This window comes from Microcebus murinus, chromosome 14 (genome assembly GCF_040939455.1).
Source record: "Microcebus murinus isolate Inina chromosome 14, M.murinus_Inina_mat1.0, whole genome shotgun sequence".
NCBI classification, from domain to species: domain Eukaryota; kingdom Metazoa; phylum Chordata; class Mammalia; order Primates; family Cheirogaleidae; genus Microcebus; species Microcebus murinus.
In genome coordinates this window covers 10,528,135-10,552,049 of record NC_134117.1, presented here as the reverse complement: position 1 = coordinate 10,552,049, position 23,915 = coordinate 10,528,135, and the positions used below count along the sequence as shown (strand labels likewise).

The 23,915-nt window shown below is 48.4% G+C and overlaps 1 protein-coding gene across 2 annotated transcripts; it reads left to right on the top strand.

Moving 5' to 3' along the window:
- The first annotated feature begins 424 nt into the window (after positions 1-424).
- On the top strand, positions 425-23,224 carry BAG3 (BAG cochaperone 3). Of its 2 annotated transcripts, none has more exons than XM_012739167.2 (4): positions 425-946; positions 16,648-16,983; positions 18,735-19,136; positions 21,860-23,224. In XM_012739167.2, exons 1-4 carry the CDS (start codon positions 761-763, stop codon positions 22,664-22,666), a joined length of 1,731 nt encoding a protein of 576 aa, XP_012594621.2. In that variant the 5' UTR covers positions 425-760; the 3' UTR covers positions 22,667-23,224. The 2 variants fall into 2 exon arrangements, with proteins under 2 accessions (XP_012594621.2, XP_012594620.2); XM_012739166.2 differs by having other exon boundaries at positions 21,857-23,224.
- The last annotated feature ends 691 nt before the right edge of the window (positions 23,225-23,915 follow it).

The following is a 23,915-nucleotide window of genomic DNA, read 5'->3' as shown; positions in this document are numbered from 1 at the left end:
TCGGGGACAGCCGTCCGGCTCAGGGAAGAAAGTGACTCACACGTCACTCTCGGGCGTCAGTGTGTGCGGGAGAGGGGCTGGGGGGGCGAGACTGCCCCGGCCGCAGGGCAACTCTGCTCCTAGGAAGGAGGCGCAGCGGGCACTCGGCGCCCGGGCTCCCGGCCCCGAGAACGCCCGCGCGAGCTAGTCCCAAAGCCGAGGCCCGCCCGGGGCGCACGCAGGGAGCCCCCCGTCCCGCCCGTCCCGCCGCCGCACGCCCGCAGGAGCGTCCCGCCCACCCGGGGCGACTTCCCCCCGGACACCCACCCGGCAGTGGCTCGGCCCGAGGCGCCGGAGCGGAAGGAGGGGGAGGGGCGGCCTGGGGGAGGGGCTTGTCCAGGCCCCGCCCCCGGCCCCGCCCCGCGCGCCCCGATTATAGCCGATGACTCAGGGCGGAGCTCCGCATCCAACCCGCGGCCGCCGCCAACTTCTCTGGTTGGGACCAGAAGTTTCTAGCCGGCCAGTTGCTGCCTCCCTTTATCTCCTCCTTCCCCTTTGGCAGCGCGGAGGCTATTTCCAGACACTTCCAGCCCTCTCCGGCCACGTCACCCCTCCTTTAATTCATAAAGGTGCCCTGCGCCGGCTTCCCGGACACGTCGGCGGCGCGCAGGGCTCCGCTCCCGCGGCGAGGAGGTGCCCGCGGCGGCCCGGCTAGCGACTCGGCGCCCGCGGCCCGCGCCCCACAGCCCGCGCCCGCAGCCCGGGCCGACCCCGGCCCAGCATGAGCGCCGCCACGCACTCGCCCGTGATGCAGATGGCGTCGGGCAGCGCCGCCGGCGACCGCGACCCCCTGCCCCCCGGCTGGGAGATCAAGATCGACCCGCAGACCGGCTGGCCCTTCTTCGTGGACCACAACAGCCGCACCACGACGTGGAACGACCCGCGCGTGGCCCCGGAGGGCCCCAAGGTGAGCCGGGCCCTCGACGGCCGGCGGGGAGCGGGCCCGGGCCGCGGCCGGCCGGGCCGGGCAGGGCCGGGCTGGGGTCACGCGAGGCCTCGGTCCCCGGCGGTCGGCGAAGGCCACCTCCCGGGCGACCCTGGCGCCACGCCGCACACACTGGGGGTGGGCCGGCCGCTCCCGGGCGCGTCCTGCCGCGCCCGACGAGTCTCCCCCACCCGCCCTTGACAGGCGTTGAGGCGGGAGGGGGCGCCAGGCGGGGGTGGCCGGGACGTGCGACCCGCGTGGTGGCACCGGCTCGGTGCGGGGGCCGGGGGACGGGAGCTGGCCCGGTGCTCCCGGGCGCGGAGCGGGACGGCCGGCCTGGTCAGCACCGGGCCCGCCGCGGCCTCTGCCGCCCGCTCGGCCGGAGCCCCTTGACCCGCCCTGCTGGGCGGACGCGAGGGCGCCGCTCGCGCGCTTGGCCGGTGGGCTCTGGGGAATATTTACCAGCTCCTCAAGCTCCACGACTTGGTTGAGGGGACTTCGCTCGCCTGGCCTCGAGTGACTCAGGAGGCTGGTGTAAAAACATTTTTTCCTGTCTCTATTTGAAATTAAAATTGTGCTATTGTGTGAAACTGCTTTCAATAAGAAAGTTTTCTAGTATGACTTGTGAAGTAAAAAACAGGGTGTTTTTCTCGTAGTTTCTAAACTAGAGATGAGACTGCCTCTCAATAGTTGGCCGTTGCTTTACACTGCAGAGAAGAATGAGATATATACACATACACATATGTATGTATATATTTATAATGGCATAAGTTTCATTCCTTGTTATGGTATTAAAATACTTAGGATTTATTTCCAGTTTACAGATAACTGGGTAGTGATACTCTTGAATACAGAAGTATGCCTCACTTACAAATACTCAAGAGTGTATACTTCTTAACACTCAGGAGCATGAAAATTTGAAAATATAAATTTGGAATGAGTCTGTTAATTTAAAAAATTATGATTAGCAGTACTACTCTTGCAATTTTCTATAAATTTGGGCTCTTTCAAATTAAGAGTTTGGAAAAAAAAACATACTTAAAGTAACTGTTACTGCTGTGTGCGCAAAATAATAAATGCAGTAAGGAACTGGTAAATTATTTGGAAGATTTAAAAACTCACCAAATTAAAAGTGCTTTATAAACCATTATTTTAGAATAAAGACCCTGTATTGTCCCCTTTCATTTTTATGCACTTTTTTCTTAAAAATATTTCTAAAACTGGTGCCCAACAGTGAGATATTGTACATTCAAACAGTTTATATTTACAAGAAATTAATTGTATATTTATTCCTGAGCTAGTACAAGAGTCTGTGTAATTAGCTGGGATGGGCACAATTTAAATATATACATTTTTGTGTTCTGTTCAGTCCTTTATTGGGTGAAACCTAAGCTCATTTCAAACCATCCTTACTGCAGTCTGCATGGATTGTAGATAATCATTAGTGTGGGACAACTATTATAAAATAATACAACTATTATTTTAAGGCTGCCTTCCTGTAGACACAGAGATAGTCAGAAGCTGCTGTCACCCTTTGTTGTGAGTGAAAATCAAGTTTGAACATAAACATTACTAGCACTTTGTTGTCAACATGAAACTTACCCAACAAGTTGGGATCTTCCTGTACCCACCTGGTAGATGGGTTAGGCTGTGGTTTCATAAACCTTATTAAAGGGAAAAAAACAGGTTGAATTACTAATGTTGTTCTCAACAAACAGAAATTAAGAAATACTAAATTAGAAGTCTGATGCTGGAAAAGTTAATTTGAAAATATAACATTCAACATTTTAAAGTTGAAAAGTCCTTAATGATCTTTTAGTTCAGCATTTTTTTTTTAGAGACAGGAAAGTCCCTGCTGCCCCTTCTCTCCCCACCCCCGCGTTTTTTTTTTTTTTTTTCTTTGCTCCAACACCCAGGCTGGAGTGCAGTGGCTCAGTCATAGTTCACTGCAGGCTCCAACTCCTGGGCTCAAGTGCTCCTCCTGCCTCAGCTTCCTGAGTTTCTGGGACTACAGGTGCATGCCACCATGCCTGGCTACTTTTTTAATTTTTTGTAGCAGTGAGGAGGTCTTGCTATGTTGCCCAGGCTGGTCTTGAACTCCTGGGCTCAAGAGATCCTCTTGCCTTGGCCTTCCAAAGTGCTGGGATTATAGCCAGGAGCCATCACACCAGGCCAGCTTCTTTATTTTCTGATAAAGAAACCCAGAGAGTTCAAGTGTGTTTCTGAAGGGCACCCAGCTAGTACCAATGGTAAGGAGAGAACTAATATAAGGAAAATCCTAGCAAGAGGCTGAGTACCTGTCCAGAAGTTGAAAGTGGTTTGAATGTCTTATGAAACTGTGAAGCTTTTAGCCTGGAATACTTGATTATCTTTGTGTCCTCTTGGTCACCAAGTTACTGGGTCACTGAGTTCTGCTGTGGTTGCTTGGATTTTGATGATTCAATGTGATCAAATCAAGAAAAGAGTTCTCTTTACCATATTAATTACTTGAGATTTGTCAGCTTGGCACAAAAACGTAAGGACAAAATTAACATTCAGTCCATGAGCTGTTTGGACTTCATTGCCTTCAACCTGTGCTTTGATCCACACAGAATATCTGGATGACTAATTCCCTTTCACGTATATGAATCACATCTGACTCCAAACTATAGTGGAAAATCCTGCAATATTATTTTACATTAGAAAGTGGTTTCTTGAGGCATGATGAGGAAAGGGCCCTATCGTAAAACAAAGGGCGATTTTGGAGGAGCTGAGCTAAGGCCCTTGTCTTCAAGAGGAAATGCTGTCAGTCAATAAAGGCTGTTCATTGAGCATGAAAACAGCCGTCTCTCCCTTTGGGGAGGACTCAGCTCAGGATGTTTACTATCTAACCACTTTAGTAAATAAATGACTTTTGTGGAAAGAAGAAAAAGACTAGAGCTATGTGTTTTATTTAGTCTTGTACTCTTTCGTCTCACAGTTGATGCTCTGCTTTCCCCTGAAGTGGTGAGAGCAATTCTTTTATCCCCGTTTTTACAGAGGGGGCAAGTGGAAGCAAATGCCTTACAGTCTTTGCAGAGGCAGGACAGCTACAGGCAAAAATGTTGGGTGTCATCCAGCACCATTGTAAGCAGCTGGACGTCCCCACCTGCAGTCTCTTGGATTTTGATTTTCTGCACTCTTGCACTCCGCACTAATCTGGCAAGTTCATGCTAGTCCAGGCCCCTTCCTGGCAGAGGCTGGCATTCCCTTTGGCGTCAGGAGATGCACAGTTCCGGTGCAGCTCCTCCTCCCTGAGTAAACAGAGGCAGATACTCTGGAGTACTGTTCTCTGACAAACCTCCCTGAGATGGAGGAGACCCTCCTCCCTCACAGAGCAGGGTTGTTCTAGCTCTGTGCATATGGAAGGTCACCAGCCTGGCAGTCTCCAGGGGAGCCTCTTAAGAACACAGACTGCAGCTGTGTTGCACACCCCCTCTCCCGCCCATTCTCATATTAAATCTGAATTGCTCAGGGTAGGGTCCAGAAATCCACAAATCTAAAAAGCTTTTCTGGTGGTTCTGAATCTGCCAGACTGGCATTAGGAGCCACAGATGGCCTGTGGCCCCACCTTGGGGAGGGGGAACTGCAGCGTAGCAACGTGTAGGCCCTGGAATCCCTATCCCTGGAGAGGTGCCTGCTTAACATCTAACCTGCAGAGCCTTTACCCCAGCCTCTGTTTTTTGTTTTTTTGTTTTTTTCCTTGGGGAGACTCTCTCAATGCCTGGGCTTCTGGCGGTGTGAATGTGGGGTGACATGGGAAGGGAGTGGACACAGCACCATGTGAGTCTGGCAGAGTGGCAGTATGAGAGTGGGGGAGGAGGTCAGACTCAGGGCAGTCCCAAGACCCTCCTATACCTCAGGAAGAAGCAAGCCAGAGCCTTTTGTCTTGCTCTCCCTGCAGAATCTCACCATAATAATTTGACAGATTATACTTAGGCACTGTGAGAGGGAGGTAGAAACATCCTTTCAGAGAAAATTGAATATGTTTTGACTTATGATTGAAGAAGAGAGAGCCAGTTATTCTGCTTCAGGTTCAGCAGAGCCTCCTGAATTTTCTTGAAGATGAGATCATTTTGCTCTTTCCAGATCGATTGTAAGCTATTATGCCTCTTAACAGAGTCAGAGCACAATCAGGAAATGAGTGGCCATTCTCTCCTTCATGTTTCCAGCAAGTCGCAGTAATGGCCGAGCAAATTCCTTCGCAACTAACTGGATGAACAGTGATTTGTTGGGGGCGTGGAGGGGAAAGGCAGATGAGGAGCATGGCCAGATGCCTTAGGAGTCCGGCTCATCCAGGCCTTCATTTTCCCTCTAAAGAACAGCCTGTGTCTGGCTCATACAAGAAACTACTGCACCTCTGGGAACATAATTTGTCCCCTGTTTTGTAAAATAGATTTGCCCTTTATGAGAGCAGAGCCAGTACACAGGAACTGTGGCGATGTTTGACGTTAGCCAGGGCTGGGGAGGCTTAGCTGTTGGATGCTCTCGGCTGGTTGTGAGTCAGAAAGCTTCATACCACCCGTGAGGCTTGATTAGCGCCGTCCTCGTTTCTGGAATGACACACAGTTGCCTTATATAAACCACTCTACATGTTTATTACTTTTTATTGACATTTAAAAATGATGTTCTGATGCTTATCATCCAAAATAGGAAGCCATACATAATCCACACTTACTCTTTCTCTAAGTTTTGCTGTTTTAATATTGCTCTTAAATATTTAAGAGACCTTACATAGGAAAACCGGGAGCTGAAGACAAAGGCCTTGCTTATTAGGACCCTGTAGTACTGATGAACTTATGAATCATCTTGTCACTCTTGACTGTTATTCTCTAGGCTTTCTCTGGCTCCTCGTTGTCGTGAATCAAGTCCACACCCCTGGTCTGCTTTTGCCTCAGAGTGTAGACTCACAGTGGGACGTTTGAGGCTTGGCTCCAGAGCCCCTCATTTTGCAGGTGCAGGAGTTGATCCCTGTCCCTCATGTGGCACTTAAGATACTATGTGAGATATTTGGTGCTATTAAATTTTCACATATTTCTATAAGGATATCTTTTGGACCTTGGAAGCTATTTAGGAAACCAGGCACCTTGTAAAAGCTTAATCAGAAAGAATTTATTTGCGAAGGAATGAATGTAACATTTTTTTGTCTGTCAACATATTTATATGTGCCAAATATGGGTAGGTGCTTTTACGAACTATATCTCTTCAAATCCTCAGAACAGCTCTCTGAGATAGAAACTATTATGTGTGTCTTACGCATGAGGAAACAGACTTGGAGAGGTAATGTCCTGGCCTATGGCAAAACAGAAAGACTTTTGTGGCTTTAACCCTACCTGGGTTCCTGAAGGGGTGCCTGACAGACTGCTCTCAGTAGGCCTGGCTCTTCCCATTCAGGTTCCCAGGAGCAACCCTAGGTAATAAACAGCACTGAGTTCATCTTTGTACAGTTAAGCAGAAATTTGGCCCATTTCCTGAGCCTGGGTCTGAACTTAGGAGATGGGCCGAAGCCTTCACTCACTCATTCATCCCATCTGAAATGTACTGAGTGCCCACAGTGTGAAGTCACAGTGTTAAAACTCCATAGAGAGGACAACTCTGCCCCCTTGGAATGCTGTTCACCATAAAGGATGTCCTACTTTCCTCTGGTCAGAAGCCGGCTATCCCTGCTCTGGACTCCTTGTTACTTTAAGTTGAATCTTTTTTCAAAGCTCAGCACTTTCCTGCTTTGCTTTGGAGTCCCGTCCCTTTTGGGAGCTCTGGGGGCAGAGTCTGTCTGTTTCATCTCTCTGCCTCTCGGTGCCTGGCAGGGTTTACAGGCTCAGAAAAAATCGAACAAATGATTCTGTGCAGAGAAGGGTAAGACATGGGCCTGGGCCCCAGAGTGTGCAGGCTGGTTAAAGAAAAGCTGCCTTTCCAGGCACAGTGGCTCATGCTTATAATCCCAGCACTTTTGGAGGCTGAGGCAGAAGGATCACTTGAGGCCAGGAGTTCAAGACCAGTCTGAGCAACCTAGTGAGACCCCATCTCTACAGAAAATAGAAAAATCAGCCAGGCATGGTGGTGCGTGCCTGTCATCCCAGCTACGTGGGAGAGGCTGAGGTGGGAGGATCGCCTGAGCCCAAGGGTTTGAGGTTGCAGTGAGCTATGATGATGCCACTGTACTCTAGCCCAGGTGTCAGTGAGACCCTGTTCAAAAAAATAAACGATAAATCAATAAAAGGAAAGCTGCCTTTAGTGAGTGTAGATGGATGTGTGTCACAGGAAGCCTTCTGTTGGTTCCTAAGACTGCAGTGTTATCCTGGGCTCCTGAATGTCCCCCAGAGGCCTGTTCCTTTTTATCGCTTTCTGAATGGCCTTTTCTACACAAAGGACTTCAGTGTTGATTCCCTAAGTTCATCCCTATGGGTCTGGAGAAGCTCCTTTTTGTTTCCACCGGTGACGCAGCATCTTGGAGCAGGCCTGTGGGAGAGGCTGGGAGCCGGCAGCAGCCAGACACCGCTGATCCTAGCCACAGACAGCAGCCCCCAGTGCTGGGAAAGGAGTCTCTTTAAAGACGTTTTTTTCATGTGGCTGGCAGTAAGATCAGACACTATACGTGAGGCTTCTTATTCACTCTCAATTCAGAAAATCCTAGAATTGCAGATTGCTCACTGCCTGCGTCAGGAGCCTGTAAACAGCTCAGCTGCCCAAGAGCTACCAGCACAGAGCTCTGCCCTTAGTGAGTTGAGGTGAGACTTTCCACGGAAAATTCCTGAGCTTCCTACTGGAGAACAAACATTTCCTATTTCAAGATAACTTCCTCAGTGTTCATTAAAGTAGAATTATATGTTTCTTCAGTTATTTAAAAAATTCTTCTTTGACAATAAATAAATGAATGAATGGTTTAAATATCCAAACGGTGGGAGGGTAGGAAACCACCTGCATGTGTAGGAAAGGCAGCCACTTCCCTGGTTGAACCTTCTGCAGCAGACCCTCAACATCTGAGTGGGGTCAGCTCTCCCCGTTCCTACTTGAACAGGGTCTTCTCCCTTCAGAGGCTCCGTTCTCACAGTGTCCCCACGCTGGGTGTGGGTACAGTCTCACGGCCGTGGTGACTCAGATTGGAGCCGAGTGCCTTCACTCTCGCTCGCCCTGCCTTGGCTGGGCCGATGACTCAGCATGGAGCGCTGTGCTGGCTCGCTGACCCAGAGCACACTTGAACTGAATGTTCCAGGTCTGAGCCTCAGCCCAGCTTGGCTGGGTGAAATGAAATGCTTTCCCCCTTGCTGCATTTTACCCCGGGAAGATGAAGGTTTTAAAGACATTAGTCTCACAAATTGTTATTGCACAGTGTACAGGTGTGACAAGAATAGCAGGAAGGTTAGCATATACCTGGCCTTATCATCAGACAAACCTGGGTTCTAGAGATCTTAGGTAAATCAGTCACCCTCCCTGAGCCTCAGTCTACCCTCCTATAAAATAGGCATAGCAACAGTCCTGTCCAGCAGGGAGAATCAGGGGAGATGGTGCGTGGGAGGCGATTAGTCCAAAGCCCAAGCTGATGCATGTGTGCAGCCCCTGGACACAGCCACCACCGTGGAATGGAAAGATGTTGGTGGGTAGGTGTTTGGCTTTCCCACGCAGTGGACCGTTCAGGCTGTACATGGATCTAGCAGTTCTCAGAAGTCTTATTTCTTAGAAGCTAGGCCTCCTGTTGTCCCCCTTGTACCAAGTTTAACTGACTCCCCTTGACCAGTGTCCATATGGTCTTCAGAAGCCCTCCCTGTGGCTTCCTGTGCCCCTTGTGAGTGTCGTGTGTAGATGGGCAGTAACACACACAACACGGGATCAGATGAAGGCTGTGGGCCTTCTGGACCTGATGAGGCTCCCAGCTCCATCCTCTGCTCAGGACAGGCCAGGGGGATTGTGTTTCCTGCACCATGCTGTGTGGAGTGCAGTGTTTGCTTTCCACCCCAACTCCTAAGAAACACGACTTCAGGCCTGTCTGAGAGCTACAAGATCCATGTACAGCATGAACAGCCCACTGTGTGGGGAAGCCAAGGAGTTGGGGAGGGGGGTGATCTCTCATCCATGGCTATGCAGCCCCAAAAACAGTACCAGGCAGGGCCTGGGTTCCTAGTCTGTGTTGGGGGGAAGCCATGCCGCCATAATGAGGGGCTGGTCATCTGCACAGCTGTTCTGGACCCAGCTCTAAGGGTTATAAATGTCACCACAGATGGAAGGAGAGGGAGGGATTTTCTAATCGCCACCATATTGAGGGGAATATGGTGCTTGTGGGAGAAATGCACTGAGAAGCTGCTTGGGGTGGGGAGAGGAGTCCTCCCAGGAATTACCCTCAAAGGTCTCATCATCATTCACAGAAGAGGGTACCCTTACCCGAGCTGCAGCTGATGAATTATAGGGTTTTTCCTTTTGGAAAATTGTATTTTATAAAAAAATGCATATCTACTGATGCCCTACACACTGATACCTCACAAACACTTGGGTGGTTTAGCAGATGGAATAGCCAAGTGGTTGGCCAGTATTTTCACTTTTAATATGAGACAAATCCTTGGAAAGGTACCAGATGGGGAGAATCTTTTCCTGGGCTCTATCTAAAATCAGACAGTTTGTTTCCTGGCATGGAAATTTCAGGTACTTTTCCATCTGTGGTTTGTGGCTTTGGATTGATTAAAGCAGGTAGCCCTGCCTTTCTTTTTCTTTCTTTCTTTTTTTTTTTTCCTCTGAAGAGGTGGCAGGTCATTTCTACTTTGCCCTGAGCTGCTGCCTGTGCACTCACTTCCTGTGTAACCTTGGCCCACATCTGGGTTCCCACCTCTGCTGCAGGGGATCCTTGAGGAGGGCTGCGGGGTTGGGCCTGTGAAGAGGCTGGATGCTGACTGGAGTCCCCAGCACGTCCCCAGCAGGGGAAATACCCAGCAGCTGCTGCAGTGCCTGGCCTGGGGACTGCTTATATGTGTCCTTTAGAGGATATTGAGGAGACACCAGCAGGTGTTCTGCCGCCAGGCACATCCTCCTGTGCCCCAGCTTGGCCTGGCTTTTCTCCCATAGGTGGGGGGGGGGTGTGCTGGGAGCTACAATCGGCACAGTTGGGTGTTGCTTCTCCGCGGTGGGTTTGTCTGCAGTGCAGGCCCCTTCCCCAGAGCAGCTGATGAGCCTGTTGGAGGGAGAGGGCAGTTTAGGGCTCAGTTCCTTGAGTTGGTTTTGGCTGTGTTTGCTTCCAGATTGTGAAACTTCAGGTGTAGCCCTCAGTAGAGAAAGTGGCATCCTTGCTAATGAGTGCTCTTAAGACTCTCAGATAAAGGGGCTTGAGAACCACAGAAGAATTAGGCTTTGTAAACAATAAGCCTAACTAACTACTGCTCCCGAAAAGCTGGGTCCGTTAGTAACTATTTGTGGAATGAAGGAACATGATTGTCTAGAGCATGGGGCAGCTCGGAATTTACAAAGACTTGTACCTTATTTCACTTAACATCTTGCAAAAATCTCTGGGAGGTGTGGGGGTTCTTACAGCTGGGGAAGCTGACCCTTAGTAGCAGGGAGTCGTGTCTGAGTCCACATAGCTGGTGAGCACAGGGAGGGATTGGAACCCAGGGTAGCAACTCAGAGACCAGGGCTCATGCTGGTTTGTCCCAGTTCATTTGGACATAGCTGCAAAGAGAAGCAGTGTTTGTTTTATCTTCTAAAAAAAGTTTTCTCCAGTAGAAACTCATAGGGACATCCATCTCATTAATCCCAGGATAAAAGGCATGTGTTTTAATAACAGGTGTATCAGATAAAGCCTCCAATAACCTATGACTTATGATTGTTTATAGAGTTTGTGGTTAGCACAGACCTCTGGTCTCACCAGGAGTCTCATGACAAAACCTAACTCCTTGGATGTGCTATAAATGGAGTTTGGTGGAATGTGGACTTAGCTTATTTTTCAGAATTTGCCCAGAATCTATTATGAGCCCGAAACAGTGCTGGGGGTGTGGGGGGAGACCCTTACATCACAATCCAATGGGAACTGAAGGAATTTTGACTTTGGCTGTAGGGATGCAAATGGCTGTTTATTTATCAAATGGGCAATAATACTTAGTTCACTCATGGCCTGTCATAGCAAACAGAAAGTTCGTAGGATGTTGAAGCTTAATTCTATTTGCGCTTTAGAAGAAAGTTCGTTTTGTTTGTTTCCTCCCTGATAGAGCTGAACCAACACACCTACTGTTGCTCAAGGTCCTGGCATAGCAAGTTCCAAGATTCCTATTTTCCTCCATCTTTTTTCTTTGTTTTAGACATTTTGAAGTATTGCTAGTAAAACTCAGCACCTGACCCTGTGAAGGCTCTTCTGACCTAAAAACCCAGTTAATAGAATCTGTGTCCTACTTAATTAAGACTCTAGGGCTGTCGAGTGGGAAGTGCTGCGGGACAGCCCAGAGTTGCCTTCGTTACCGTTACCCTTAATTCAGACCAAAATGAGGGAGCTGCGGCTTGTAGGTGTTAAGCCCACTTTTCAAAAAGTGCTGTGCCATTGAGCCAAGATTGGGGGAGGACACTCAGCGTACAGGGGACCAGTTTTGGGTGGGCCCAAAACTGGTGGGTGGGCACACCCTTCTCCACGGTTGTCCCGTGAATGTGCCCAGTGTATACCTAGCCAGGCAGACACCTAGCACCTGCCCAAGAGCTGTTGTTCCTGCTCTGCTCTTAAGGCATGGGAGTTGGGGTCAGCAGCTTCCTCTTTATTTGGGACATGAAATAATAAGCATTTGGGGTGCTTTGGATTCTAGCGATTTCTGATATGATTTTAGTGCAGTTAAAAGTGGTCATTTTTATATTTCCATGACATTAACTTTTGTTTGGGGTCTTTGTGTAGATGTTTATAGCTAAATGGGACCTCGGAAATCAGGCCCCATGGAGAGTGTCAGAGCTGGGAGGAACTCGTGATCACCATTTCTCAGTGCAGTTCTGTGGGCTTCATCACACACCTGCTGAATCAGGCTTTCTTGGGATTGGGCTTAAAGTCTGCCTTTCCTTTTTGCATTTCCTGGATGCTCCAATGCACCCTGGAACTTGAGAACCACTGCTTTGTAGAACATTTTTGGGCCTTCCCTTCATTTTATAGGTGAGAAAACTAAGGTTCAGAGAGGGAATGCCAGCTGCTTACATAACACTCATATTTAGGGACAGAGCCAGGGTTAGGACCAAGTGCAGCCTCTTCCCAGGTCTCCTGTCTGTCCCCATGGTGCCCATGTTTCTGTTAAAAACAAGTCATGCAGTTTAGACATGCTCTTGAGCACACAAACCCAACAGCTCACCAAAGCTTAAAACCTGACCTCAGGTTTTCTCTAATAATAATATCTTGTACTTAATAGGGCAAATTTTGGTTCATCTGGGGTAATTTTTTCATCATTATCTTGGCCATCTCATGGAGTTGTTTGGCACCCTGAGATGTACCTCAGAGGATTTTAATGCAGTGCACAAACAAGGAGGAAGAATTAACTAATTCGTTTTATGAATTAATGAATGTCGTGAGATAAGCAGTGGAAGTCAGGACTCAGCCCTTGGGCTCTTATTTCTTAATTGGATTTTGTATAGTATATATTCCTGATGTCTTTACCCAGAGATAAGGGTAATGAGCTGAGCTGCTGCAGCTGTGATTAGGTGGTGGCAGAGATCTGCTTGGTTACCGTGACTGTGCCCCTGTCACGCAGTCACATAGAGCAGCCCCCACCCTGAGGGAGCAGATTCCCAGGTCCCCCAAAGTCACAATGGGGCAAGTAGTGGAATCTTATCACAAAGATGCTGATGTAACCACACATTTGGACTTGTATTTGAACTTGAGAGCACTTAATGAACTAAAAGAGACGTGCTTCAGTCACATTCTAGGGGAATTATAAATATTACACATTTTTTCATTTTTCATTTAAAAAATGTCCAATTTCTTTTTTTTGCTAGATTGTGATGAAAACACCATGATAGAAAGAAAGGGCAATTTAATCCTTCCAGGCAGTGATTTTTACTTAGTAAAAACAGAAGCATTTGCTATCATGACTCTAGTGATAGTGGAGTAGGAACATTAGAAGGTGTTGTCTGCATTTCTGGTACAGACCTTGTTATAGATGGGAGTTTAATTTTTGTTTTAAATTATTCATTCATATAGAAGTGTTTAATTGCCTGTTTCTCAAAATTCATGTTTTTTTTAACTTGCCTAAAGCAGTGTTTTTCTAACCAAAACCCTACCAGAGTGGAAGGGGAACTTCTTTTAGATGCAGTGCTTACAGTGAGACACATGGTTTTTTTATTATCTGACAGAGTGGATCATTAATTCACAGGGACCCAGTAGTCCAGATCTCAGGATTGTAGGAAGAACATCCCAGGCCACCCATGCTCATCCTCAGCATCTCTGCCCTCCAGCTTGTACCTACTGGCAGTGGCAGGTCTCAGTGGCCCCCATGCTCAGACATGAGTCTTGTGGAGGCCTCCTTGCTCCAGTCGTCTTCCTGCGGCCCCCTTCCCTTCAGCGTCCTCAGTCCTGCTTCACCCTCACTGCCTGACATGTGTTAGTTCTCCTCTCCATTCCCTCCCACCTTGCTGGGGCATCTCTTGTAGTGGTCAGAACACTCGGGAGGGTGGATGTTGGTCCCTACTTCCAGCTGGGCCCTGGGGCCTCCAGCCTGATTTTCAGCTCAGTGCTGACCTTCAAGCTCAGCTTCTGGCTGCTGCTCTGACAGTACCGCCCCATCCCTACAGCCACCACATTCTCTGTTCACTGACCCAGACGCAGCACTGGAATGACCCAGGCTGAATATGGTTCCAGGAAGAGGCTTGGCTGCCACAGTTCCTTGTGTAGGCAGGGCTGTTCTTCCTTCCTCTCCTCTTCCTTTCTTCTTCCCTTTTCTCTTTCAATTGGAAAATGGATTCAGTGAGATGCATAAAATGCACAGCTCTTGGCAGGCTGGCTCCAGTGCCTTCTGGATCCAGGGCCTCCCTGGGAGGAGCCGAGCCACAGCCAGGCCTGTCCAAGGGTTCCAGGCCCTGGAAGGATCTGGCTGCCAGGGAGATGGACTTGTGCTTGAAGCTGTCTCCAGTTAAAACCGGATAGTGTGGGTGGGGTGTGGGAGGGGATGGGCAGTATGGGGTCCAGGAAGTGTGTAGTATGATGGGTTTTTACAGAGGTATGCACCTGTTTACCACCACCCGGAGAGAGAATATTTCTATCACCTCAGAAGGTCCTTTCAAGACCCTCCCTAGCCACTCCCATCTCCTCCAGAGGTGACCACCATTCTGACTTTTGTCACCATTGATTAACTTTGTCTTTCACTTCTGATTCTTTTGGCACTTTGGAGTCTAAAGAGCATAATTTGGCCTTCCGGGCTGCCCTCTTGATGTGCTCTTATAAAACTTCACAACATTTCTGCAGGGCTAGTGATGCCAGCTCTATTTTCTAGAAAAGGAAATAAAGGCTTGCAGAAGTGGGGGAGTTATCCAGGCTCACAGAAGCATTCCCAGCAGGGGTGGGAGTGGCACTGAGACCCTGTCTAGGCCAGCCTCCACCCTAGAGGAGTCCTGCTTCCCTGTGCCCCAGCACCTACCCTCCCTTCACGCATTCTTGAGCCCTCTCGTGAGCCCCTTGTCCACAGGGATTGTGCCTTGCTGGTTTGTAGCCTCGTGGGACTCATCAGCACGGAAGCAGGATGTGCGCCCAGGGTAGGCAGGATGAGAGTTTGCTAACTGCTGTCTTCGAGGTAGGCTGCGCAGATGGCTGGGAAGAAACAACAGGCCCCAGGGCAGCCAACAAAGGTGACGTGGAAAGACTTATACAGGCCCCAATTTTGCATAGAAGGAAGGGTGCCTGGTGAGTAGACTGAGTATGCTAAGGCATGTTTTTTTCTTTTCTTTTTTTTTAATTTAATTTAATTTTTAAAGCCAGTCAAATTTAGCAGTGGGGGGTTGAATACTAACTTTAGTGACACTAATGTTAATAAGTTCTGATAACCCACTACCATCGAGCAGTCTGAGGTGTGTTTTGACTCAGCGCTGAGTAGCAGAGGGTTCCTCCAGTACCTCTTGCTGGCTGCCTCCTAGTGTGTCTGCCTCCCAGCAGGGATTCGGTTCTGAATGTGAGGCCTGGACCCACTCCCTGCTCTTGGGTGACCTGAAAGTTAAGCAGGCTAATATAATGCTGCCACCCTAAGCACGTGGGTATTCTAATCTGAGAATGCCTGTCTGCCCATGTCCCCAAGGACACAGTGACACTCTTGCCTTCCCTGTGAGCTGGAGGCCCTCCAGGGGGCAGGGTCTCAGCAGGAGGGAGGCAGTTGACGGGCTGAAAGGGCTAAGTTCCAGGGTCAGCCACCTGGTGCCCATGCCTGCAGGCAAATAGAAACATCACAAAATTAATGGTGTGTTTACTCAAAATGTGGATCATCCCTTCCTTTTGACCAGTTTTGCAGCAGTAGAAATTGTACCCTGTAGGCTCATAGATTCTTTGCCTTTGGTCTTTGCTGTTCAGAGAGATGCCTCTTTAAGGAAGGATCACTCTCCTTAATAATTGACCTACTCAGATGTGTACAAGTGGCACAGATCAATAGGTCCCCTTCTCTGTAAAAGGACCCTCTAGTGTTCAGGACACAGGACTTCTGTTGCGTGGTCTCTGCTTGGTGAGAGATGGCATTGCCCAGTGAGTGACTGGCCAGCCCTGTTGTCTGAAATAGGATCTTTCCCTGTGGTACATCTGGAACTTGGCCTTCTCAAGGGTCCCAAAATAGCCAGGCCACTGAAGGGAGAACTTCCTGAGAGGGCATAACAGGGAACCCCAACTGTTTCTCTTTCAAACAGGCTTTGTTGTGTTAAAGAAAAAAAATATTCAGTGATGCTTGTTAAAGCATGCTGATGAAGACTTGACTTAGAACCATTGAGATAGGTATAGGGACCACCTCACTGGAGTCTGGCATTGGGGGAGAGAGAACTCCAAATACAGTGTGGACAAGTGGGAATTTACAGCCACGGAGCAGGGTGGGGTCAGTGGATGGAAAATTACTAAGAGGAAGCATCAGGGGTGAGGAGGATTCTGGCAAAACTGACCTAACAGGATTCTTGCTGAAGACAGGCCAGGGTGACCAGACATCACCTAGAGGATGGTGGAGGATGAGGAGCCTGATCAGATATCCAAACTGTGTTCTGTGTTTGGGCCCAATACAAGTCTTTGTTGTCAGGAAACGTGAGGGCCGTTTGGAAGCAGAAGCCTGCTGTCATTCAGGAGTTGGGATTGAACCCTGTTCCTGGGGATCACCTTCTGATCTGGGTCAGTGAGGATTTGGGAGACAGTAAGCGGCTCTCCTACATACACTGCTGCCGTTTGTCACGGGGAGAAGAAACCTGCCTTACCAGTTTGGGAAACTGGAATCTCTCTTTGCTCAGCAGATACCTGGGCTCACTTGCCTTCTCCTGATGCCCCTAATTCTTAGCTGCCAGCCAAGCAGCAGTCTCCGTGGGGGCAGGGGTGGGAGGCCTGGTAGGAGCAGGGGCTGTGGGGCAGCCGGGCTCCCTGTGCTTGGCCGTCCTGGCTAACACTGTGGGGCCCAAATCGCTCTGGAAGAGTGTCACACTGTCTTCTGCCAGGGCTGTTTTCTTCCCAGTCTTCCCAAAGAAACTGGTCTGAATGTCTCCTCTTTTTATTTCAGGAAGCTGCATCCTCTGCCAATGGCCCTTCCCGGGAGGGCTCCAGGCTGCTACTCACTAGGGAAGGCCACCCTGTGTACCCCCAGCTCCGACCAGGCTACATTCCCATTCCCGTCCTCCATGAAGGTGCTGAGAACCGGCAGCCACACCCTTTCCACGCCTATCCCCAGCCTGGGACGCCGAGATTCCGAACGGAGGCGGCAGCGGCGGCTCCTCAGAGGTCCCAGTCACCTCTGCGAGGCATGCCAGAAGCCACCCAGCCAGACAAACAGTGTGGACAGGTGGCAGCAGCGGCAGCAGCCCAGGCAGCCCAGCCCCCAGCCTCGCATGGACCTGAGGTAAGGCGGGCCTGCGTGGGGTGGGAGCGAGTTGCTGTGCTGCTTAGGCTGGGTCCCCGCCCCTGAGGACAGTGCCCTGGGCCTGGCACCTGTTAACATGCAGGGCAGCTGGGCCTGGCCTGCAGTGTCAGAGGTCACCCAAAAAAGACAGGTGGACAGTCCCCACACTATCCCCCAATGTTTTATAGGTGTGTTTTTCAGGTGGGCAAGGCAGGAGTTACATGGCTTATTTTCATAGTTATGGAATTGGGGCTCAGGAGGGTAAACTATAAACTGCTTGGTTCAAATGCACAGTGGTGGGAGTAGCAGGGACCAGAAATCTGGCCTTTCATCTCCTGATTTCACTGCTCCTTTATTCACACTGGGCTTTCTATTTCAGAAACAGAGATAGCTGTGTATTATTTTGTTCAGTTCAGTACTTATGGATAAAGCTTAATTTTTTGCAGTTATGTTTATATGAAAATGAGACTCCATACCTGCCCTCACAGTGTACCACATTTAAAAAGGAAATTCAAAACAAGGAGTCATCAGCCTGAGCAAGAGCAAGATCCCATCTCTACTAAAAATAGAAAAAGTTAGCCAGCTGTGGTTGTGTGCACCTATAGTCCTAGCTACTGGGGAGGCTGAGGCGGGAGGATCGTTTGAACCCAGGAGTTTGAGGTTGCGGTAAGCTATGATGACGCCACTGCACTCTAGCCTGAGTGACAGAGCGAGACCCTGATGCAAAAAAAACCAAAAAAACAAAAAATGAGTCAGGAAAGCAGCTGTTTAAGATGAGGTTTTAATCCTGAAACCAAACACTTCAGGGTGTGTCGATGGATTCAGTGCAGTAATAGCTAAAAAATAGTTCTTAATCTGGTTCTTAGCAGAAATTTGAGGAGTCCCCAATAGGATTCCTGAGAAGTAAGTCCTTTTCATTTTCCTGTCTGGAGATCACGCCTGCAGTTGTGTCCACTGGCATTGTTCTCCAGCACGAATTCTCATTTCTTGTCTGCACTCAGAGTCATGACTGCCTCTCGGCTCTGCTCTGAATCTGTTTAGTTTCACAACCTGCTTGGGAATGAACAGTCATAGTTAATGTGGGATACTGGGATACATAGTTAATGTGGGATACTTCTCCTTTCTTAGAGAAAGCAGTGCCTGTATTTGTAGTGTTTTTACTGTAAAAAATCAATGTGACACATCAATCAGAGAGAAATCTTAGCAAACTTAAGCTAACAAAACCTTATAAGCCAGCTGGGGAAACATCTTTTTCATTTTCTAGGTGAATAGAAGGTAGCACAGAAGGGAAAGGGGCTTGGCCTCCTTCCAGCCAACGGGGAGGGTGGGGGATGCGGCAGCTCCCACTCACTCAGCTGAGTTCTCTGCAGGTTAGTAGAGAAAGGGTTAAGGAACGAGGAAATGAGATGACATGTAATGACAACAAATGCATTGTACTGTGCGCTTCCTGTGTGTTGGACTCATGCTCAGGCATGTACACAGGTGATTTTACTTAATCTTCACAGCAGCCCAATGAGGAAGATGGGATATACTCTTTTCCTATATCACAGGAGGCTTAGAAAAGCTACATAGCTACTAGGAATTTGAACCTCTCAGTCTTAACCCCACATGTTGAAAATTGAAACATTCACTGATGGCAGGTCTTAGGAAATGTGTTCCCCTGAGCAGGTGCACAGTGGAAGGTCCAGTTGGAGTGCCAAGGCAGAGGGGTTGTTCATGGTGCCACGCCCTCTGCCTTTTGTCTCTTGCAGCGGTCCCAGTCTCCAGCTGCCTCTGACTGCTCGTCCTCATCCTCTTCCGCCAGCCTGCCCTCCTCTGGCAGGAGCAACCTGGGCAGTCACCAGCTCCCCCGGGGCTACATCCCCATCCCTGTGATACATGAGCAGAACGTCACCCGGCCAGCAGCTCAGCCTTCCTTCCACCAAGCCCAGAAGACCCACTACCCAGCTCAGCAGGGTGAATACCAGACCCACCAGCCTGTGTACCACAAGATCCAGGGGGATGACTGGGAGCCCCGGCCTCTGCGGGCACCATCCCCATTCAGGTCACCTGTCCGGGGTGCATCAAGCCGGGAGGGCTCACCAGCAAGGGGCAGCACACCAGTGCACTCGTCGTCACCCATCCGTGTGCACACCGTGGTCGACAGGCCTCAGGTACGGAAGTTAGGTGTCAGCAGACTGGCTACGGTGGCATCTCTGCAGGGGCCGAGGAGCTCTGCGGTGCCCTGGATTCCTCACTAGCTGTGCTGTGTGTAATTGGAGGAAAGTGAGATTTGGGAAATTGTTGGTCATCAACAGAAATGCAGAACAAGGGCTCTGAGCCCTCAGCACTTTCTATCTACAGTTTTTGCTTGGCTGATCATTTTCCATTGCTGCGGCCGTAGGGGCAGAGGAAATGGCTTGGTGGAACTCACACACCTGGAACCAGGTTCCTTAGCACCCACCACACCCTGTCAGGGTTCTTCCCGCCCCATGCATGCTTCAGCCACAGTCTCCTCTCTGATCTCTTCCTCACAGTTACCCCTCCACTCCGAAAGCCTGTTCTTTTCATTCCCCTCTCTGTGTTTGATCACGCTCACCCACTCCCTGAAATGCCCACACAATGCAAATTCTCCTCATCCTCCAAGGGACAGGCCAGTTTTGTCTCTTCCATGAAGCCCTTCTCATCTTTCTCAGGGTGTCTTGTATGGGTTCCTTTTGGTTCAGCAGGTGATTATTCTGTACATTTCAAAAGTGTTCATCTTACCTCTTCAGCTCAGCACTGAGCCTGACCACAGGGACCATGTCTTATACTTTTTGCCTCCCTTTCCAGCTGGGTACCACGTTGCCTGCCTGATGCATCAGCTGGCTGTGGTGACTGGGAAGCCGTCCTGGCCTGGCGCAGGTTGTGGGCACGAGTCTGCTTACTCTCCTGGAGACGTGGGATGCCGGTTCCTGGAGGAGGAAGGCATTTAGTTTGAGCAGCTTAGCAGCAGAACATTCGGCAGCCCTGGGTCCCCTCTGGCTGCAACTTGAGCAGCTGAATTAATTCTTTGCCACAGTTTTTAACAGAAAGCTCCCTGTGAACGCATGTAGGATATCACTGTAAACACTGATACTGTCCAGGGCCCTGGATCAGAGCACCTCCCTTTAAATATTTTTAAGCTTTTTTATTTGGAAATAATTTCACCTTTAGAGTTGTAGGAATCATACAAAGAAGTCCCATAAACCTTTCACCCAGTTCACTGTTTGTTAACATTTTGCTGCATTTGCTTTGTCATTTCTTCTCTCTTCTCCGTGTATTTTAACTATTTGGGAGTTAGTTGCAGACATCATGTCCCTTTACCCCTAAATATTTCAGCACATATTTTCCTAAGAAAAAGACATTCTCATTCATAACCCCAGTACAGTTACTAGATTCAGGAAATGTAATACTCTTAAAATATTTTTATGCAATATATAGTCCATTTTCAAATCTCCATTATGGCAGTTTTTCCCATTCCAAGATCTAATCCAGGGTCATGAGCACTGCATTTAGATGCCACTTCTCTTCAGTCTTCCTTCAGTCTGGAACGGTCCCTTGGCCTTTCTGTGCTTTCATGGCTTTGATGTTTTTGAAGAGCTCAGGCCATAGAGCACCCTCTCTTAAATGTTTCTGAAGTCACTTCTTACACAGCCATTGTTTGTAAATGCCAAGGAAGGGCAGTGTGATTAGTTTGTTAGTGGTGAGGGCCAAAGTTGAGGATACCTGATTGGCAAAAGATTTGATGGAAGGGGAGGTTGCTTGTGTTTAGATAGCTAAGTGTCATACCATGTTCATACTTGGGTTCAGTAATCCCAGGAAAGAAGTACTATTTGTAGAGCTAGAGCTATTTTCCTACATATTATTCTCATATATTTCTCATAATCAATGAAAGAATATTTGATACTACTTTTACCCCTATTAACCTTGTTTAGAATAACCTCCCTTTTATAGCTTGTTCAAAGATCCCTTTTGGGAAGTTTTCAAGGACTTGTGACCTAACTGAACATTATAGTGGAATTTAGTATTTCAAATTGGGAGTACTTTAGAAGTAATATAGTCTGACTCTTTCCCAGTTGATGAGAATAGGGCATGTGAGATTTTTAAAGAGGTTTTAGATATTCCCTGATATGCTAAAAGAGCCAAGATATTTCTGTTTTGAGCATAGCTCATTTAAAAAACAGCCATGTGAGAAACTGCAGCCAGAGGTCAGCATGGAGATGCTGCATCATGGCTGAGTGTTAGGCTCTGGCACAAACGCGCTAAAGCAAAATTCTTACCGTATTAACTATTTTGAGCATCTTGCTTATTCTAAAAAAATACGTCAGTCTAGGCCTAAACCACTAGGCTGTCATAGGTTTAAGAAAACGATCGTATGTTTTCTGAAGCAGAAGATGAGAAGGTCACACCATGAGCAGAGACTGTCTGTGCAGCGTAAGGAGGGAGGACCAGTGTCAGCCAGTCCATGGCTGCATCACCTGAGGGCTGGAGCCACTCAGGACTCTGCTCTGAGCTAACCTAGTTTGGCAGTCAGCATGAGTTTTTGTTATTTCCATTTTTGAAAATTATATTGGTTTTCTTTTCATTGCCTTAAGAATACTATCTACAGAGAAATTTGGGGAGAGGTAACAAACCCATACCCAAGGTGATCAGTGGAAGCCTAACTAATGGTTTGGTCACCTGCCTCATTAATACCATGTTTTTATTTTGTAACAGCCCATTGGTTGACTTTGAAAATCTTTATACTGTTAAACTTTTTTTAAAAAATTCATTTTTCCAGTTTTCTTTCTAATCTGTATTAGCCACAAACAACTGTCTATGACTTTCAGCCAGTTATTAAAAATATCTTTGTGTCCTGTTCTCTTTCTCTCAGCAGCCCATGACCCATCGAGAATCTCCACCTGTTCCCCAACCTGAAAACAAACCAGAAAGTAAGTCAGGCCCAGTTGGACCAGATCTCCATCCTGGACACATCCCAATTCAAGTGATCCGCAAGGAGGTGGATTCTAAACCTGTTTCTCAGAAGCCCCCACCTCCCGCTGAGAAGGTGGAAGTAAAGCTTCCCTCTGTTCCAGTTCCTTGTCCTCCTCCCAGCCCTGGCCCTTCTGCTGTCCCCTCATCCCCCAAGAATGTGGTTGCAGAAGAGAGGGCAGCCCCCATCCCTGCCCCTGTAGAAGCTATACCCCCAAAACCAGCAGAAGCTGAGGGCCCCCCAAAACATCCAGGTGTGCTGAAAGTGGAAGCCATCCTGGAGAAGGTGCAAGGGCTGGAGCAGGCTGTAGACAACTTCGAAGGCAAGAAGACTGACAAAAAGTACCTGATGATCGAAGAGTATTTGACCAAAGAGCTGTTGGCCCTGGATTCGGTGGACCCTGAAGGACGAGCTGATGTGCGTCAAGCCAGGAGAGATGGTGTCAGGAAGGTTCAGACCATCTTGGAAAAACTTGAACAGAAAGCAATTGATGTCCCAGGTCAAGTCCAGGTTTATGAACTCCAGCCCAGCAACCTTGGAACCGATCAGCCGCTGCAGGCAATCATAGAGATGGCAATAGACAAGAGGGAGAGAAGTGCCGGAAGCGGAGAAGGTCCCCAAACGGAAACCCAGCAGCCAGAAGCGAAAGCAGCAGCAACTTCAGACCCCAGCAGCACGACAGACACAGCTGGTAACCCAGCGGCACCATAGTCTCTGCTCCATACAAATCAGATTCAGAGACTTGGAACTGATGTGTGCTTTAGGGAATTTTAAGTTGCATGTATTTCAGGGACTTTTAACTCAGTTGGTTTTTGTTATTTGTAGGTTGGTACATAGTAACTTGGGTGGAGGCAAAAGACACTAATAAAAAGGCTAAAAGGAAAATGATGCTTTTCTTCTATATTATTGTGTACAAATAAAGAAGTCGCTTGTTGTTTCAGAAGCTAAACTCTATTGCTTATTGTTCTGGGGCCCTCTCTGTGCATGGGCACCACATGTTAGCCGTGGCTGTGAGCTGTCTTCCTATAGCTCTGGACTGAAGAAGCTTTTTGGGGAGGTTAGATGGGGAGTCAATTTCCCATCACAAATATGAAACTTATTTTTCAGAAATGTTGCCATTTAGTGGGATGACTTTCTTCATCTCATAATTAAAATACCTAACTTTAGATAGAACACAATATGTAAGGAGTCATAGGAATTATCTGTATGTTGAATGACTTTAATGCTACATTTAAAAAAAGGAAAATAAAGTAATACTATAACTCAAAACATGTTTTGTGGTTTCTAAACCTTTGAAAACAGTGGTAGCATTGAGATTGTGTATTCCTGGCTTCAGTCAGAATAAATGGCAGATGAATTTATAAGCTTGCTCTGGGATTCATGACATCTCTACCAGCCTGGCTCATGAGAGTATTTGTCTTGGCCACTTTTCAGGCTCAGATTACAGGTGGAACCTGGGAAGACTCAGGGCTGTGCACTCAGGTATGGGAACGTTACTGCTGCTCCCCTTCAGACTGCCCCAGCCAACAGCCAAGGTGCCCACCTGGCCTCGGGCTACCCTGAGGCCTCACCAGGAGTCTGGAATCATTGGAAAGTGCACAGGGAGGCCAGTTCCTACTAGTGCCTGAGACTGACCAAAGTGTTCCCTGGAGTCCAGGTCACTGAGGGTTGGAAATGTGCTCTAGGAGTCTTGGGGTCATCTTTATCTGACACCTCTGAGTCACCAAACTAGGCCAGGGCCAGGTTTGTCTTCCCCGATTGAGTTCCTAGAAGCCTTTGGGGTTAAGGACCAGATGTACTCAGAAGCCACTGAGTAGAAAAAGATCCTTGTTTCTGTGCCAGTGATTTTTTTAAAGCTTGCAAAGGACCACAGCCCCCAAATGTGGAGATGTGCTAGATTTGGGTTTTCTTAACTGCCAAAGAAAGTGAAAAGGAAAAGGCCTGAGACCTTGGAAGTCCC

Bases quoted from the DNA above. Each gene is read 5' to 3' on its own strand.
- BAG3 (XM_012739166.2), top strand. From the start codon at position 761: ATGAGCGCCGCCACGCACTCGCCCGTGATGCAGATGGCGTCGGGCAGC. The intron at 947-16,647 runs GTGAGCCGGGCC...TTTTTATTTCAG, and splicing joins TGGCCCCGGAGGGCCCCAAG to GAAGCTGCATCCTCTGCCAA. The intron at 19,137-21,856 runs GTACGGAAGTTA...TCTTTCTCTCAG, and splicing joins CCGTGGTCGACAGGCCTCAG to CAGCCCATGACCCATCGAGA.